The following is an 18,323-nucleotide window of genomic DNA, read 5'->3' on the forward strand; positions in this document are numbered from 1 at the left end:
GGTGGGTGGGGTGGGAATGTTTCTCTGTGCCTGATGGTCTCCATGCCCTTTCCTTGCTGACATCCTCGGCCCAAGAGGGGGCCATGAACCAATGTGTGCCAGATCTGCCTCCTGGGTGGCCAAAGCTACCCCCAAATTGACTGAGGAACTGGGCTAGGGACACGTCTTCAGGCCCTTCAGCCGACCTGGTGCAATCTGTACAGGGAGTTCATATGGAGGCCCACTCTCTTCTTTCATCAGCAAGACACGCCCCAACAAAAAACGGGATGGTCCAATATAGCACAAGGACAGCAATACATGGGAGAGAGGAACAGCTTTATTGCGCATGGAGGGGAAAAAACAGTCTTTCCCTACTGCAAAAAGAAACAAAACATAGAGGGGAAGAGGCAAAATGAGTGCAGGACAAGGACGTGATGTGAGTAGCGGGCTGCAAAACCGCATACCAGGCATGGCGAGTGTGTGATAAATCGCTGGTGTGATGGAGTTCTTAGTCTTAGCTTCGTACCTTGAAATTAAGAAAAGAACTGAGTCTTGTCACCAGAAACAGAATGTAGTTTCTCATGGAGATAACAGCTGCAATAACTATGTCAATTATTGCTTCTATTATGTGTGGATCATATTTTGGTCAATCACATTTGGTACATAAGTACAAGGATTTTCTTTTGAAGGACATATAAAAATTGGAGCAGAAGTCAAATAGTGCTTCTGATTTCTGAGCATTCATATATCATTTATTACATGTTTCCAACCTAGCTGCAAGTTTATTTTGTCTTCTAAAATGAAAGTGGACATTCCCTGAACTGGTTCTTATGAAAACAGCATAATAAGAACAAGAGAACAGCACAAAATAGTCCAAAAAAGTAGAAGGTAAGTGCCAGAAATGGTGCCAAAAATATTATTGCAAATATCAGCTTCGCAATAAAAATGCTATGAATTTGAACACAGCAATGTAATGGCATGCTCTCATATCATTATTTTTAAAAGTACATCTCTCCAACGCTGGGGGACTTTTATTGGATTTTATTCCAAAACTGGGGTACAGTCCAAGGGTGGGGGGGAATTATACAGTAGTGGAAGAACATCTGGTCAACCAAAGTCTTTAAGGCCATTTGTCCAAACCTATGAAAGTTTAACCTACAAAGTGGCATGGAAATGGTATATGACACAATGCAGATTACATCATATACTGAGGCACAAAAATGTTAGCAGCAGTGTGGCCAGAAAGGGTCTTCCATATGCCTGTGGTGAGAAGGTGGGAAAGTGAAAGCTTTCTGGATCATCCTCAGTAACTTCTAAAAAGCTATAGGCAGTTCCTGAAGGCCCACTGTTTTGTTTAAAGAAAAATCTTGAGGATTGAGCTTGTTTCATTTCATTGGTAAAGCTGTTCTTGACAATAAATATGATTTTCAAAGCTGTAAAATTTATTGAGAAATTTAATTCTTCAATTATTGGAACCATTTATTTATATTATCAAATCATCTCAGGTTTGCTTTTTGCTTTTCTTTATTTTTATGTGTTACTATGAATCGATCTAGTGGAATACAGCAAAATTTTGGTGCAACATACTGAGACAGAGAACCATTTACTTATTTAGTTTAGGGCAGCAACATGACTAAAGACATTTTAAACAATGGTTCATATGAATTTTAATCTATTGATCAATTAATCTAGCAACTGCATTTACAAATGGAGATAAACAGTATTTCTAAAACAAGAAGTATCCTTTTTTTATTTTTTAGATGTTCATAGCAGATTATAATCTTAGAAGAGGCATTTCCCCTGTGTGTCAGAGAAAGAAGAATACCTCTTTTAAGATGGTGTTTCTCACCTGCAATTTTTATAACCACCTGACTGTTTTGAAATTTGAAAAATCTGCTGCCTGATAAATGGGGGACACATTTTCAGTTGATTAAACAAACAAACAAACAAATTAACTAATTGATTAAATGCTGCACAGCTAGTTTGCTTCATTTGTTTTGCTTCATTTTCCTTTATTTTCTTAATCTCCTTTGTGTAAATTATTATATAGTTATTTCTGAAATGCAGGGGAGGGGAGAAAGTGAGGAGAAAATCTGAAGAATCCTGATGCACTGATGTGTTTTGAGTTTCTCTTCAGTAGGGGAAAAATGGAAACTTAAAAAGGAGATTCCAAAAATACATTGTTCATATTTTTGCAATAAACGCTAACAGCACCCTTTTCAACTTTTGCCTTTTTTGGGGGGAGGGGGGCATCTTGGTATTTATGATGACATCAACACAGGTGGAAAAAAGGGAATTACATAAGCATTCAGAAGCCAGATCTACAGCTATCTCATACCGAAATTGTAAGATTCATAAGTGCCCTGTGGATTACATGTTTGCAGTATTTTATTTCCTACAGCTGTCTGCATTAACAGCAGCATTCTAGAAGCTGTTGAAGTACCAGTGACTCCTAGATGGATCGCCAGTATTCAGTTCAATGTATTTGCAGTTAAACAGTCACACAGAGTTCTCTTCTCCACTTTAAAAAGCAATGTCTCTGTCTGCATGGAGGGAGAGGGAGAGAGAGAGAGAGAGAGGAGGAAGAGGAGGAGAAGGAGAAGGAGAAGGAGAAGGAGAAGGAGAAGGAGAAGGAGAAGAAGAAGAAGACAACGTTAAGGGCAAAAACTTTGCATCAACAGGTTAGCTCACAAACTCCTGCTTTTTGTTACAAATGAGGAAACTTGAGAAAAGTAGCCGGATGTGTTGTTTACTGTTTCCAAGCAGCAATTAAGCCTCCCTTCAATATAGCACTAATTTTATACAGCTATATATAATTGGGTGGGCTATTTAAAGGTGGGCTATATAAAAACAGGCTCTCCACATGGTGTTATGCGCATAGCCCAGCCACATAGCACTTGACTAGCATTGCCAATTGACAGCAGCCCGTTGCATTAGATGGAGGGCTCCCCAATGCCTTCCACCTCGCACTCCTCCAAACAGGTGAAAAGCACTGTAAAAGCTCACCTCTGCCAATAATCTGTTTGCTGCAGCACATAGTTTCTAGTACTAGTATCCTAAGGCTTGAAAGCGGCCTTGTAGGCCAGATAGTTCAACCCCCTGCCTGATGCAGGAAATCCAGTGCTGGAGCATCCCCAGCAGATGTTTGTCCTGCTTCTGCTTGAGGGCATCCAGTGAGGAAACTAAACACATCCAGTTCCTTCAACCAACCTTTCCTCATAGGATTTATTTTCCATTCCAATGATTAGGCTGACCATATGAAAAGGAGGACAGGGCTCCTTTATCTTTAACAGTTGTATAGAGAAGGGAATTTCAGCAGGTGTCATTTGTATGCATGCAGCACCTGGTGAAATTCCCTCTTCATCACACCAGTTAAAACTGCAGGAGCCTTGCCTACAGTGACCAGATGCAAAAAAGAGCAAGGCTCCTGTAGCTTTAACTGGTGTGATGAAGAGGAAATTTCACCAGGTGCTGCATGCATACAAATGACACCTGCTGAAATCTCTCTACAACTGTTAAAGATGCAAGAGCCCTGTCCTCCTTTTCAAATGGTTATCCTACCAATGATTATGTTTGTTGTCCTCATCTGAACCTATTCCAATTTATCTATGTCCTTAAAGTGCAATACATGGAACTGAACACTGTACTTAGAATCATAGAATAGCAGAGTTGGAAGAGGCCTACAAGGCCATCGAATCCAACCCCCTGCTCAATGCAGGAATCCACCCTAAAGCACCCCTGACAGGTGCTTATCCAGCTGTCTCTTGAAGGCCTCCAGTGTGGGAGAGGCCACAACCTCCCTAGGTAACTGATTCCATTGTCATACTGCTCTAACAGTCAGGAAGTTTTTCCTGATGTCCAGCTGGAATCTGGCTTCCTTTAACTTGAGCCCGTTATTAAAGGAAGCCAGAATGACATCTGACTTGTCCAGTGTTAGGGGGTACCTGCAAAGATGAACTGTCATGGGAGAGACCATAGCTCAGTGGCAGAGCACATGCTTTGCATGCAGAAGGTCCCAGGTTCAGAATTTGTTTGTTAGTCTTTAAGGTGCCTCAGGATTCTTTGTTGCTCAAGTCTCTGCAATGGCTTAGGAACCAAGGAGCTTGCTCTCCCCACCCCCACCCCTTCCCCTCAAAGCTATTGCAAAGGCTTGTGCTAGACTGGATGGAGAGTGGGTGGGGTGGGCAGGAGGGAATTAAGCTACGAAGAATTATATCCATTTATTTATTTATTTATTTATTTATTTATTTATTTATTTATTTACTATATTTATATCCCAAATTTTGACTCTTGCAGGAACCCGAGGTGGCTTATATAACCCTCCTCTCTATTTTATCCTCACAACAACCTTGTGAGGTAGGTTAGGCTGAGGCCTGGTTCAGACAACACACTAAACCATGCTGCTTAACCACAAAATGGTAACCATTTTGTCGTTAAGCAGCATGGTTTAGCGTGTTGTCTGAACCAGGCCTGAGAGTCAGTGACTGGCCCAAAGTCATCCAGTGAGCTTCATGGCTGAATAGGGAGTAAAATCTGGATCTCTTGAGTCCAGTCCAACACTCTAGCCACTACAACACACTGGCTTTCCTATGAGGCAAATTCCCTTCCTCCACACAGACCGCAAGCAGAAGGAAAGCAAATGTCAAGCTCTTACTTCTCTTCAACCTGACTCTAACTTCCAGAAGCTTAAGGCTTGTGTCTGTGCATTACTCTCTACTGTTAGTGTCATTCCACTATCCTTGCCTCCAGATCCCTCAGAGAGGCCCTGCATCCCCAAGCTGACTTCAGCCAACTTGCTGTCTCCCAGTTCAAGCACTGCTTTTTTGCATGTAAGAAGATAGAAGCCTTACCCGTGAATCTAAATTGTATGCTGTCTTCTTTAAATCTTGCAAAGCCCTCTGCATGAATTCAAATGCATGACAATCAACACACGGGCGACCTAGAAGTGGATTTTAGTAACGTTATTGGTAAAGAAAGATGAAATATTGATGAGAATGAACGCAAGGGCCTTTCAGACAGGGCTCTTAGTGCTAACAATGAGAAAGTACAGCTATACCATCTTTCTCTCCTTAAAGGACACAAAAAAGCTGTGGAAAAACATGGAAGGGTTATGAGTGGGAGGCAACAATGTCTGGATCCCATAAAATTCAGTGAATCAGGCAGAGCAATGGCACGATAAAAGGCTTGTCTGTAAGCACCCTGAGTGTCTTGACTGAATGCAACAATGACCAAAGGTGCACAGAAATATACTCTTATCAAGATAGAACAATGTCAGCTTTCATGTTCAAGTCCCACCACTTTTGAAAAAGTTGAAATGCCCCCAAAATATCTGGATAAGGTTTAGAATGGGGCTCACTTGTTTGATGACAGAGCATAGTGCTCTGCATGGCAATGTTGCTTCTGAACCTTCAGTCCTGTCCTCCTGACCCTTCACACAAACAGCACCAAAGTTCCATGCAATGCAATTCATTCCAACTTCCCTTCCTATACAGCCACCAAATACGGCAGTCGCTGGCTAATCATGTGAAAACAGCACATGCCTCTTTCCAGAAGGGTAGCCAGGTTAGTCTGTTGCAACAAAAACAACAAAGTTTTGTGGCGCTTTAAAGACTAACAAATTTATTCTAGCATAACCTGTCCTACATGGTTCACATTGGCCAGATCTACACCAAGCAGGATATGACACTTTGAAAACTGTATACGGTGTGTGTCCTGGGCCCCAACAGTTGTCACGACTGTTATAAACCATTTTAAAGCAGTAGTGTAGATCTTGCCAATAAAAGATGCATGAAGTGTTACTTCATACTGTCATATACAAATACACACACACACACACACACACACACACACACAAACGTTCACACCCCTGTTCACAGTACAAAGAACAAAACTGGGTTTGACCCATTTTCTTTCATTTTTTGCCTAAAAAACGACAAAAACAAATTTCATCACAAGTCATGACATGTTTTGTAGCTTATGTAAATATCTTTCCAATGAGAGCTTACACATTCAAATCAATCAAACACTCAGATAATGAGTTTGGGAATGATAGCCATATGGATGATGCAATCACAGCTATGCACCACACATGAGAGAGTGGCACCATGGATATTTTTCTACTGCAGAGGATTAAGAATCAAGTAAAACCATTCCTATCAATACAGGTTTTCATATATTATTCTCCCTGCCTATTCCCCAGAATACCATTCCAATGAAGGAGCATTTGTGTCCTCTTTTAAAATGTAACAAAAAAGTTGGTAAACTCCCAGTGTTTTACCTCATTTTACTTGAAATAATCCATTATTCTTGCTTACTTTTCTTTTACAGGCTGAATGCTCCCATGGAATAACCCACAGAGGGGGTGAAATTACACAGTGTGAGTTGTGATAAAACTAAAACACTTGAAGGAAGTCTTGGGGCTTCTCTAAATACGCTATTTATAGCATTCACGTGACTCACAGAAATTTCCAGGGTTGGAAACCTCAGGGCTTCTCTCATACTTTGGAAGGATTTCCATGGCTTAATTCGAAATTGAAAAAATCTAGCAACAAAAAGACTCCCTTTCTGTTTCAGCTTGATAAAAGAAAAATGTGATAGTACAATGTGTAGTACAACACAGATGCTGTAGATTCATCTGTTGGACTGGATTGTGTAAAAAAATGAGTCAAAATCACATTTTTTTAGTATTGGTAACAGGTGTGCAAGATTTTTTGCATTTATTAAATGTTTTGTTCTCCTCACTCTTATTCAGAGTCTTCCAACATCATCAACCTTTCTTCTTCGTCTTGCTTCTTCTCCCTTCTTTTGGGGCATTCATTCTTCCAATGGCCATTTTGTTTGCAGCTTGCACATTGTTTGGGTCCCAACCTGAATCCTTGTCCCCTTCCTCCCAGGGTGTAGTTCGCCCCCCCTTCCTCTGCTTCCTCCTCCCCGTCCTCTTCCCCTCTGGTCAACTATTGCCACTGCCAGCAATGATGCCTACATTTCCACTCTCTTGTCTTCCTTCTTTTCCTTAACCTGGTCATGGTTAGAGTACACTCTATAAGCAATTTCCACTAGCTGGCTGATGTTCTTCTCTGCTGCCCCTTCTACTTTCTGTAACTTTTTCCAGGTTGTATGAGATCCACCAGGCACCTAAGGAGGATCCCTCTAGCTTCTATGGACGGTTGTGTGCAGCCACTAAGCAATGGACTGATTTAGATCCAGATCAGGCAGATAATGCTAAGATGTTTAACATGCTGTTTATTGGGCAATCAACCCAGGACATCAGGGGGGGACAGAAGAAATACCTGGCTCCCCCAATGAGTCCCTGGTTAAAGTGCAAGTAGGGAGAGAACTTGGTGACTTTTTAGTAGATAGTGGAGCAACTCGCTATTGACAAATTTTAAAGTGCCTTTATCCAGAGCTAAGATCCCCATCATTGGGGCTACGGGACAACGGACTTATCTCCCCTACGCAGCCCCCATGGAATGCAAGTTTGGAGGCACGAAGGTGTCTCATTAGTTTTTACATATGCCAGAGTGCCCCCTTCACCTTTTTGGATGAGACTTGTTGTGTAAATTGCACACTCAGTTTACTTTTTCAGAGGGCAGGATTACAATGAAAATTCCAGCTGAAGAAGCTTAGAAGGCTCAGATGAAACCAGCAGAGGGAGAAGTTATTCCCTCTGAAGAATAACTGAGAAGAAAATGCTGTTGTGCTCTGGGTGTGGGCTGGAGAGAAACCGGGGAGAGCAAAATCCCCCCCCCCCATCAAGATTGACCTCAAGCCTGGAGTCATTCCGCCCAGGGTTCCTCAATATCCATTGAAATGAGAGGCTCGGAAAGGCTTAGAACCACTGATCAAGTGATTCCTTTTATATTTATTTATTTATTTATTTATTTTATTACATTTATATACTGCCCAATAGCCGAAGCTCTTTGCTTCGAGTGCAAATCGCCCCTCGAGCCAAATTGGGAGTTAGCCCCTTTGAATTAATGTACGGGAAACCATATCCTAGAAATCCAGTGGTGACACACAGAAATCAAATGCATGTAAGGGGGAAGCATGGGTAAAAGATTATTTGCAGTCTCTGTCTGGTGTGTTGTCCTCTCTCCACAGGTATATTGTAAACTTTGCCATTTGATACACCTGTCCATAAGTTCCACATAGGAGATAAGGTCCTGATCTGGTCGTGGAAGGTGATCCCCTGCAACCCAAGTGGAAGGGACCTCACCTTGTGATCCTCACCACCCATCCGGCAGTAAAGGCCCAAAGAGTGAAACTGTGGATCCACTACACTCGAGTGAAGGCAGCTCCTAAAGTGTTGCCAGAGGACAAAACCAGTGTGAGTGTCACCCCGGAAGCCAACACAACAGGACAATGTTGGAGCGCTGAACATATAGAGGGACTTAAATTCTTATTCAAAAAGCAGTAACTATGTTAAAAATCATTTTCTTCCTATGTCTAACTGGGGTGGGAGGATTACTGAACACAAAGTTTGAGACAGGACAAAATGCATGGGTTTATGTAGCTCAGCAGATTTCGTTTCGCTGGGGGGACATCAGTCCAAGAGGACTTTACTTCATGCATGATAGGAATGCCCACTCCCCTCCAGTTCCTGAAGAATTTGACCTGGGTTGGGCAAAATAGTGCCGCCCCTGTCACTTACGGAAATTATTTTGACTGGGGACCTGGAGGGAAAAACACAAATAACATGAGCAAAGAAATGTTCCATTTTCAGGAGTTAAAGGTGGCTCAGAATCCCAACCATACCTAGTGTGTAAACTTAGTAAACTGTACTCAGAAGTGTGTAAATGTAACAGGAAAAAGGGATCCCCCTTTACAATGCTATAATCAGACACAAGAAACATATGTCTACTCTCACACAGTGTTGCCTATAGGATGGTTTCTATTGTGTGGAAGACAAGCCTATTCTTATACTCTGGCCAATGTCACAGGTGGGCCCTGCTCATTGGGTAGACTCACTCTTTGGCTGCCAGAAAGGCCAGGAGGTCAGCCCAAGCCCCATAGCGCATCCGGCTCTAGGCTCATCCGACAGAAACGAGGTGTTATTCTAGATGAAACCTGCAACAGTGATATAGATCTAATGAGTAAAGCAGAGGCAGTGTCTTTAGCTGTGTCTCTAGTAGGAGTCCTGGGTTTGGCTGTAGCCAACAGCATCCAGATAAGCCGAGTAGCCTGCGCCCTGGCCAAAGGCCTGAATTACACTTTACAAGCCTTGGCTGCCCTGAATGTTAAGGTAAAAGGATTGAGAGAAGCCACTTTGCAGAACAGAGCAGCCATAGACTCTACCTTTTACTGAGACATATCTATGGGTGAGAAGAATATGAAGGGATGTGTTGGTTTAATTTGTCTGATAATTCCGAGTTAGTAGAATCAAAAGTGCAAGAGCTACAGAAAATCATAGAACACATCGAGCAGGATAATGGGCTTGATTTTTCATAGCTCACCTCCTGGCTTCTGAATTTATCCAGATTAAGACAAATCTTCCTTTTTATTATAGCTATAGTATGTATCTTTTTAATGATCTGTTGTGGAATACAGTGTGTGCCTATGTGTTGCAATGCAATTAAGAATATGATTCCTATCTCACCTAGCCAAATAATGATCATGAAAACAGGTGTATTAGACCCAATCCAGAAGAAAAAAAGTTTCTAGAAATGACAGAAGACTAGTAAAAGCTATAAGCCTTTGGACTTGAGGAATTTGGGTGAGGGTTATGAGCCTATTCACAGAGAGTCATAGCCTCAAAAGGGTTTTTTAACTTCAACTGGTATAAAACAGGGCAGCACGGTTACTAACAGGGACTGGTTGACGAGACCACATCACGCCAGTCCTTTCCAACTTCACTGGCTGCCAGTCCAGGTCCGGGCCCTATTCAAAGTGCTGGTATTAACATTTAAAGCCCTAAACAGATTGGGGCCAGGCTATCTGAAGGAACACCTCCCCCCATATGTACCTGCCCAGACCCTAAGGTCATCCTCAGGGGTCCTTCTCCACGAGCCCCGGCCAAAGGAAGTGAGGCAGGCGGCTACCAGAGGAGGGCCTTCTCTGCTGTGGCACCCCGGCTGTGGAATGAGCTCCTTAAGGAGGTTCGCTTGGCACCTACATTATAGTCTTTTAGACGCCAGGTGAAGACCTTTTTATTCTCCCAGTATTTTAACAGTGTATAAATTAATTTGAACTTGCTGTTTTAAATTTGTATTTTAAATTTGTATTTTTGCATTGCTGCTGTTTTTATCTTGGTTGTGCTTTTATATTGTATTTTATATTATGGCTTTATACTGTTGTTTTATACTTGAATTGTCTTAATTTTGTAAACCGCCCAGAGAGCTTCAGCTATTGGGCGGCATAGAAATGCAATAAATAAATAAAAAATAAATATTGTGGAAATTCCTAACTTGCTGACGTGTCCTGCTGTGCTATTTACATTTGCTATGTGAGAGAGAATGGTCAACATGGTGTCTGGCACAGGCGCCAGGAAGATCGTTTGCCTAACAGCTTAGGTGCATGTGTAAACTGTAACCTATGGGAAGCATACACACTGGCAAGTTTCCAAGACTATATAAGGGTAGCGGGCACTAAGTCGTGTGTGCTTGCTTTGCAAACGATCGCCAAGCACCCCTTTCTGCACCGATTGAGAAAATAAAGATTATGTTGGATTCTCCATCCCTGTGTGTTTTATTGGACCTAGCACACTGGGCATGGGCCCTCCTGTCCTTTCGGGGGACAACAATTGCCTTAGGGGTAACAGGAGTATGTCCTAAATCATCTTTACTAGCTGCAATACAATTGCAGGTATGTGCTTGTTTTAGTTTAAAAGCTGGCAACTGTCCCACTTTTTCACCTGACTCCTAATAGTTCTGTTTGATACAGGTCAGAGTAAATTCAACCCATGAGGAAAGTAGCTTATTGTGAACTGCCCAGAGAGCTTCAGCTATTGGATGGTATGGAAATGTAATAAATAAACTGATGTTATAGCTAAGCTGCATCAGTGTGTCAGTTTCCAGAGGTGGGAGTAGTGTTATAATTTATGGTGGCCACTTCTGGTGGGAATTTAAGTCTATTCAACCCTTTAGAACATTAATGGCACCCCGGTTGTGGAATGAGCTCCCCAGAGAGGTCCGCCTGGCGCCTACACTGTACTGCTTTCGTCGCCAGCTGAAGACCTTTTTATTCTCTCAGTATTTTAACACTTAACTTTAACTTAAATTTAAATTTTACTGTTCTAACTATGTTTTTTTAATCTTATATCAATTTTGCTGCGTGGTTTTATCTTGGTTGTGCTTTTTATATTGTATTTTGTAATTGTGCTTTTAACATGTTGGTTGTTTTATTATGGTTTTAACTTTTGTGAACCGCCCAGAGAGCTTCGGTTATTGGGCAGTATAAAAATGTAATAAATAAATAAATAAATAAAATAATTAGTGCTATATAAGATAATAAAGCCCCTTAAATATGCCTTAAGTGTGTCCCAGAGAAGGGACCAAATAACTCCAGGCATGATGTTGGTGTAGAGATGTAAAATTTCTGTAAATTTTGAGGCCGTGGGGGGTATCTCATTTCCCCCCAGAAAAAACAAGAAATTTGGGGAAAATTAAGGGGGGATTAGAACACCCCACCAGCACAAATTTGTTTATTTACTACATTTTTATACTGCCCAATAGCTGAGGGCAAATAAACCCTACTCCAAAAAGTATCACAACAGCCCTAACACTACATCAGCGAACCCAGCTAACCCAGCACCCAACTCTGAAGCTGCACAGCTCCGGAGCTCAGAATATATCAGAGAAGTGAATTAACAAAGTTCCAGGGTAAATTAATGCAGAAAATGCATAGACATCTCTCAATTGGAAGGCTAAAGGAGTGAATGGGGGAAGGACCAGCCCACGTCACAGCCAGGTCACAGGCACGTCCTGCTTAGAGGCTAAACAACCCAGCACTCCGGGTTTGCATATCACACTAATAACCTGAGAGCAAGCCCCAGTGAACTTCTGAGTAGACATGTAAGGATTGCGCTGTCAATGTTGTTAGGAAGTGATGATTCAGGGCAACACCAAGCACAATAGCTCAGTGCGAACTTCCAGAACACCCACAGTGATTCTGAAGGAGATCAAAGGGTAAACAGACCTAATGACAACACTTAATGAAGTATAAAGTGTTCTACATCTTACTCAGGATCAGTTCACACATTACAATTTTAGTTATACACCTAATATTTGTTTTAGTCATTTTTATCCTGTCATAATACCCTCAAAGGAAGGTTACAACAATAAATAAAAATACTATTAAGAGACAATAATCTAAAAACCAAATCAGATCTATTCAAACTAGAAAGAGCATAGGAAGAGAGCATACAGAAGCCGTCCATCTTTTTCCCCCCTGTAATGCTCCAGTGGGCGTTCTGGAGCATTATGGGAAAATCAAAATGGCAGGTGGCTTCCCAGCTGTTGCTGCTGCTGCAGTTAAAGGACCAGGCAGGCAGGTGGGCCAAACGGCAACATTGGTGGGCCCTGGCAACCCTGAACAGAATAGCCATGGCTTGCGCCTCCCTGAGCTGACCCTATAAACTTCAGAGGCCAGTCTGTTCCATAATTCTGGTACCTCAAAAGCCCTAGTTGATGTCAATATCACTTCAAACCATGATGGCACGTAGAGTAAGACTCCATCTGAAAAACCTCCAGGGAGTCTTATATGGGAGAAGGTGCTTCCTAAGATGTCTTAAATGTACACCTACAAATGTGAAGTGTGAATGCAACACCAAACACATTTTCAAATGTGCATGTTAGGAATACATGTAAGGGAGACATGATTGACTAGAATTTCTTGCTGGATGTAGGGTCAGTGGCAAACTCAGATTTGCCTTAGAATTTTGTGAAATCACTTGTGATGTGTTGACTTGAGAGGCTAGATAAAATTCAGTACATACTTTCAGCAGGGACTGTTGTTCCTGATTCTTCTTCAGCTGTAGTTGGATTTGTAGAAATAAGCCCAACTATGAGTATTAAAGGCACTAAAATGACCACTTTGCTTACACAAGCCTTCAGCATCTTGCTTGTTAAGTCTTCCTCCTTCACTGAAAAAACAGGAATACAGAGAGAAACAGTACAGACAGTAATCATTTGAATAATATTATTTGGATGGATGATAAGAGAGGCATATTTTTAGCAATCCAAGTGAGTAGAATACCTTTTTATCTGCAAGATAGGTTTAGCAGCAGCAGCAGCAAATCAAAATTCCCTAATAATTGACACATCTTATTCAACTTTGTCTCCAACCACATCCATGGAACTGTAAACAGTACTAAGTGAGATAGGACTAGACAGATATCAAACAGGTTTCTTAGCAGAAAGTTGAGAAAATAGTTGTGCCTAGCCCTATCTCAATTATTACTCTGTCAACTGTTCCATGGATGCAGCTAGAGATGAAGTTGAGATAATTTCTGAAGAGCTTATTTGTTACAGATGGCTAAATTATTGGAAGCTTTGAAGCTCCAGTTCGTACAAACTCCACTGTACTTTTTTGTTTTTACTAGAGCTGTTATATTTCATATAGAAGCACTAACATACAGTTGAAAATGTGTTTTGGGGTTGAACAAAGCAGTTTCTTTGCACAGAAACAGGTCAGACTGCTGACCATCCCAACTTCTTCCATCCAGAAGAGTACCAGCTACAACAATTAAAACTGCATGCCTAATATTTGCTTCTACCATTTTAAAATAGGATTGAGAGAGACACATAACATAGCAAAATATCACTCACAGCACTCTGAATGCCATAACATCTGTGTTTTTGAACAATTATTATCTGCAAACCCAGAACATCAGTATATTACTATACAATAGGGCTGTTTGCACAGCACTATGGGTTAAATTACCCATGGTGATTCTGTGGCGTGGGCAGCCACCATTTTGAATATGCAACCCCCGCTCAAGGGTTGTCATGTCATGTGAACCCAGTGACCATGGGTTAACTGAGGGTTAAATAAAGATCTGTTTTAGGATTATGCAGGAGTTGTTTAACTTTTGCATAACCCATGTTTCACATTACATTACGACCCTGAGCAGGGGTTGCATATGCAATGTGGCACCTGCAGGCACTGTGGCTGCCCCATGACCACTAGGGCGATGTGAAATGGGATCATTTATTTGATCCGTTAAACAGTTACAATGGATCCAAGCTTTCAAAGAGTATAAGAACATTCTTCTTCAGGCAACAGATGTTCACAGTAGCAATAATATTAATTAGGAGGATGGGGAATGTGGCCTGAACCAGTCTTACAGTCATAAGCTAGGAAGCAGTGCTCTGAGGGGACACAATGTCTAAGCATGATGAATCAAAGATATAAGAATTCTGATTTAATAAAGACAGAGGGCAAGTCTGGAATTTTGCCTTTTAATATTCCAAAAACCAGATAAAAACTATGCATACACAGCTCTTCAGTAACTGGCACCTGAACTAAAGCTGCTTCACTAAGGTAGCTATTTTGCTCACTGCTGCATATCAGTGGTACAGATGTCTATTTGCAAAAGCATTGAATAAGGACACTCATTTTGCAATCCCAAAATAAATTGCTTAACAAAATTATATTATAATTTCATATAATTTCCATTTTAAAAATAGTATTTTGACTATGAAAACCTGAGTATGTTTTTTAAATCATCAACAATTTGCTGATCTATTACATTTTAGTCCTTGCATCTATCTACAAAAACAGAATGTCTCCTTCAATATATGTTAGTGCTGATCCCTGCCTAGAAGTGACTTCAGCTTCAGTCTTTGTTGCATTCAGCATGAAGGGAGCCCTTCCCATTGCTTCAGTGAAGCAAATGTCCTCTGCATTTTCAGGCCAGCTTATCATAACAGCCTCAAGCAAGGAAGAATTACCAGAGGAAATTAACCTGTTTTAGATCAGTTACCTTGCAATTCATTTACCATAGCAAACAATAGCATCTGTACAGCATAATTCAATGGCAAATGACAACTAATGATAATTCAATTTACAAAATGGGGAAAAAGCATTTCAACAAATCAACAAATTTTAAAATAGATGTACCTGATCTCTCACTTGCCTTTGTGATGGTCTCACTCTCTTTGAATGGCTGCTGCAAACTGCTAGCAAAACATGTACAGCCGTATCTCTGAGCATGTGCACTGCCTCTCTTTATTCTTGCCTGGAAGAATCTGCCATGGCAACACTGCAGAGCACACCACTAAAAGGGGGGGGGGAGCTTAAAGAACAATGGTTTTCCTGCTTCGTTATGAATGGCAGTACTTTAAAGAGGGAATCCACATCCTATTAAAATCTATATCAAGACTTGCACTACCCACAATACATAATACTTTTATAAGGATCAACAAAAATATCAGAAACTCACAAGCCACTGTTTGAGTTCTCCAGAAGTCTTTATCAGCCAAGATGTTGAATGTAACAAGGTGGTGGTGGTGTTGGGGAATAGGGATGATATTTTTATCCATCAGTCTGCTGCTCCTAAGATGGAGTATAGGTAGTATCAGATAGTTGTAATTGAATTAGCCTCATTGGGTGCAGGGTAGGTTGCAGGTGGCATCCGGGGCTATTGGTACCAAAAGGCTATTGGTACAGGCTATTGGTACAAAAAGGAATAATGATTGACACTAGTATATACATTCTGCTAGTTACAAAGGTCTGTCTTCAGCCATGGAACACAGATGGATCATAATTGCTCCGGATCATATCATACATTTTAAACTTTAACTACTTTTCCTTAGTCCAGCCACATAAGAATCTCCAGAACATTTTCTCCAGAAGTTTGGACTGCAAATTGCTGGATGCAGATGATCAAAATAATTGATAATTGTAAAAGCAACATAATGATAAATGAACCTCACTAATTTCATGCAATCTTCACATAGGCTTTCTGATCAAATCCTGTCCCAGTTCAATGCAGAGGCAGAAGATTATTTATAAATACATTTGTAGTAGGTTTTATGCTAATAAACATGATCACAAAGTATGGATTAAATATATTTTTTTAAAATGGGCTAAATATATTTTTAAATATATTTTTAAAAACAGGTTACTCAAGAGTACATGGTTTCATCAATATCTTTTTTCAAAATTCTCAGTGAACAAGCATAAGGCCCCCATAATTTTAAGATTTACAAATACATTGTATACTATTCTTATTGTCTGGGAGATTTCTTTGTGACTTGGACAAGACATATTGTACTAGGGTGTAATCTCATGCTCCATTGTGCCAGATAGAGAGCTTAAGGATTTGGTGTAGGCCCTCTGCACTTGTATCGCCGGTGTGGCGCACCAATGTAATTTTAATTCGGAGATCAAAAATAGGGTGACCATACATCCGGTTTTGCCCAGACATGACCAGAAACAGGGGGCCCAAACCTGATCCAGGGGGAAATCCCCATTTTTTTCCTGATTTTGTCCGGGCAAAAATGGGTTGGGCATGTGTTCTCAGACTTCTGACAATGTGTGCGCTGTGCAGCAGCCCTCCCAGAGCTGCTCTAGGCTTCAGCTGGGGGGTGGGTTGGTGCATGTGTTCTCGGAAGTCCGAGAACACATGCGCCATGCAGCAGCCCTCCCAGGTTGCGCCCACACAGCCGAAGCCTACAGCGATGCTGGGGCAGCAGTGGTACACGCGTTCTCGGACTTCCGGGAATGCATGCGCCATGCAGCAGCCCTACCCAGAGCCTACCAGGTGTCTGCTGGGCGGGCACAATCGCACCTGCCCAGGCCCATGGGGGGAGGGCAGAGGATGTGTTCCATCCTCCAGCTCTCCCCCCAGTGCAATTTAGTCCTCTTCTCCTGGGCTGGTGCGATCATCAGCCGAGGAGGAGGAGGAGGAGATGGAAGAAGAAGAAGAAAGCAGCAGCAGCAAGCAAGCAGCAAGAAGTAAGAAGGAGGAACAGGCGGAGAAGCAGCAGAAAATAGGAGGTAAGACTGAGGTGTGTGTGTGTGTGTATGTGTGTGTGTGTGTGAGAGTGAGAGAGAGAATGGGTGAATGGGGTGCATGGGGTGTTCGAGTGAATAGATTCTGTGATCCTGAGTGTGTGTGCGCGCACACACACATGTACTGGCAGTGTGAGTGTATTGATGTCTGAATGGGATGCCTGGTTGTTTGACTGAATGGATGCATGTGCATGTTTGTAGTGTGTGGGGGCAGTAGTTTTCTGTGAGTTGGGGAGATGATTTGGAGGTGATGTTCCTATTAAATAATGCATTTTAGACCCATAGACGTTCCTTTCCAATTCGTTAGATATAATTGGCATGATGTATATTTTGTAACAATGGCTGACAATTGTTCATCCTTCTTAAAAAAAACTTTTAAAAAATTAACAGGGCTGCCATTATTATTATTATCATCGTCATCTATCTATCTTTTCTTGCTTGTAGTGTTTTTTCTCGATGAACATGATGGGCTTTGCCAAGTCATGTTGTCTTTTACTGATTCAGCAATTTCTTGACTATTGAACATGTTTTAAGTATGACTGCTTTCTGGATGTTGGTGTGTATGTATTTTGGTAGGCCTAATTTCTGAAGGGTTTCTGTAGAAAAAAAATGATGTGATGCTGGTGACTGATGTGACTAACGGAATAATTGTAACTTTTTCCTGTAGCTATAGTTCTTTAACTTCCATAGCCAGTGGTATATATTTTTCTCTCTTGTCCTCTTCCTTTTCTGCAACATTTTGTAGGTAGGTATTGCTATGTCAATAAGGTAGGTGTGTTTTTCTTGGTTGTTTTTGACTGTTATGTCTGGTTGAAGTTGAAACAAGCTATGAGGTGCTAGCTTTAATCCATTTTGTTCTATGGCTAATGAATGAATGAATTCCTTTATTTGCATCAGCCACAGGCCTTAGCATTTGAAATGAGATGTACAGAAGAATAAAAGCAAGATTGTGCTTGACCAAAATTACACAAGTTGCATTCTAAAAAATTACATTAACTACAAATTCCAAAATTAATACAAGTCTTTACACATAAAATAAGAATAAGTAAATAAAACAAATAAACTTCTGTTCAGTCAAAGGAGCTGTGAGAAATTAAGTCTCTGATAAAATGGTAGATCTTATTTTGATAGCACCTGCTAAAAATTTTGCAGTTTTTGCTGTCACCTGCTTATTTTGGTCTGCAAGAAGGAAAGACACAGAAGCAGTAACTGACTGCCCTGGAATAGATAACAGTAGTGGAGTGATCACCTCTTTCCTCAAGTCTCCGTAAAAAGTACAAAATAATAATACGTGAGCTACTGTTTCGATACTTCCATCTCCATATGGGCATATGCGGTTTTCCAATGGGATTCTTTTAAATCGGCCCTCAAGTAGAGCTGATAGGCATATA

The 18,323-nt window shown here is 41.2% G+C and overlaps 1 protein-coding gene across 5 annotated transcripts in view; it reads right to left on the reverse strand.

Moving 5' to 3' along the window:
* Positions 1–298: 298 nt before the first annotated feature.
* The window catches only part of NICOL1 (NELL2 interacting cell ontogeny regulator 1), a 29,565-nt gene continuing 11,540 nt past the window's right edge, over positions 299–18,323 (reverse strand). For 2 of the 5 annotated variants that reach the window (XM_063125908.1, XM_063125910.1), the window contains exons 2-5: positions 15,359–15,471; positions 12,911–13,057; positions 4,830–4,918; positions 299–2,522 (exon numbers count right to left, since the gene is read on the reverse strand). In XM_063125908.1, the coding sequence (XP_062981978.1) occupies positions 2,451–2,522; positions 4,830–4,918; positions 12,911–13,057; positions 15,359–15,458 (408 nt within the window). In that variant the 5' untranslated portion in view covers positions 15,459–15,471 and the 3' untranslated portion in view covers positions 299–2,450. Of the gene's footprint in view, positions 2,523–4,829; positions 4,919–12,910; positions 13,058–15,036; positions 15,164–15,358; positions 15,587–18,323 lie in introns of those variants that run through there. The other 3 variants (XM_063125909.1, XM_063125911.1, XM_063125912.1) reach the window with 3 other exon arrangements.

Source organism: Elgaria multicarinata, chromosome 5 (genome assembly GCF_023053635.1).
Source record: "Elgaria multicarinata webbii isolate HBS135686 ecotype San Diego chromosome 5, rElgMul1.1.pri, whole genome shotgun sequence".
NCBI classification, from domain to species: Eukaryota; Metazoa; Chordata; class Lepidosauria; order Squamata; family Anguidae; genus Elgaria; species Elgaria multicarinata.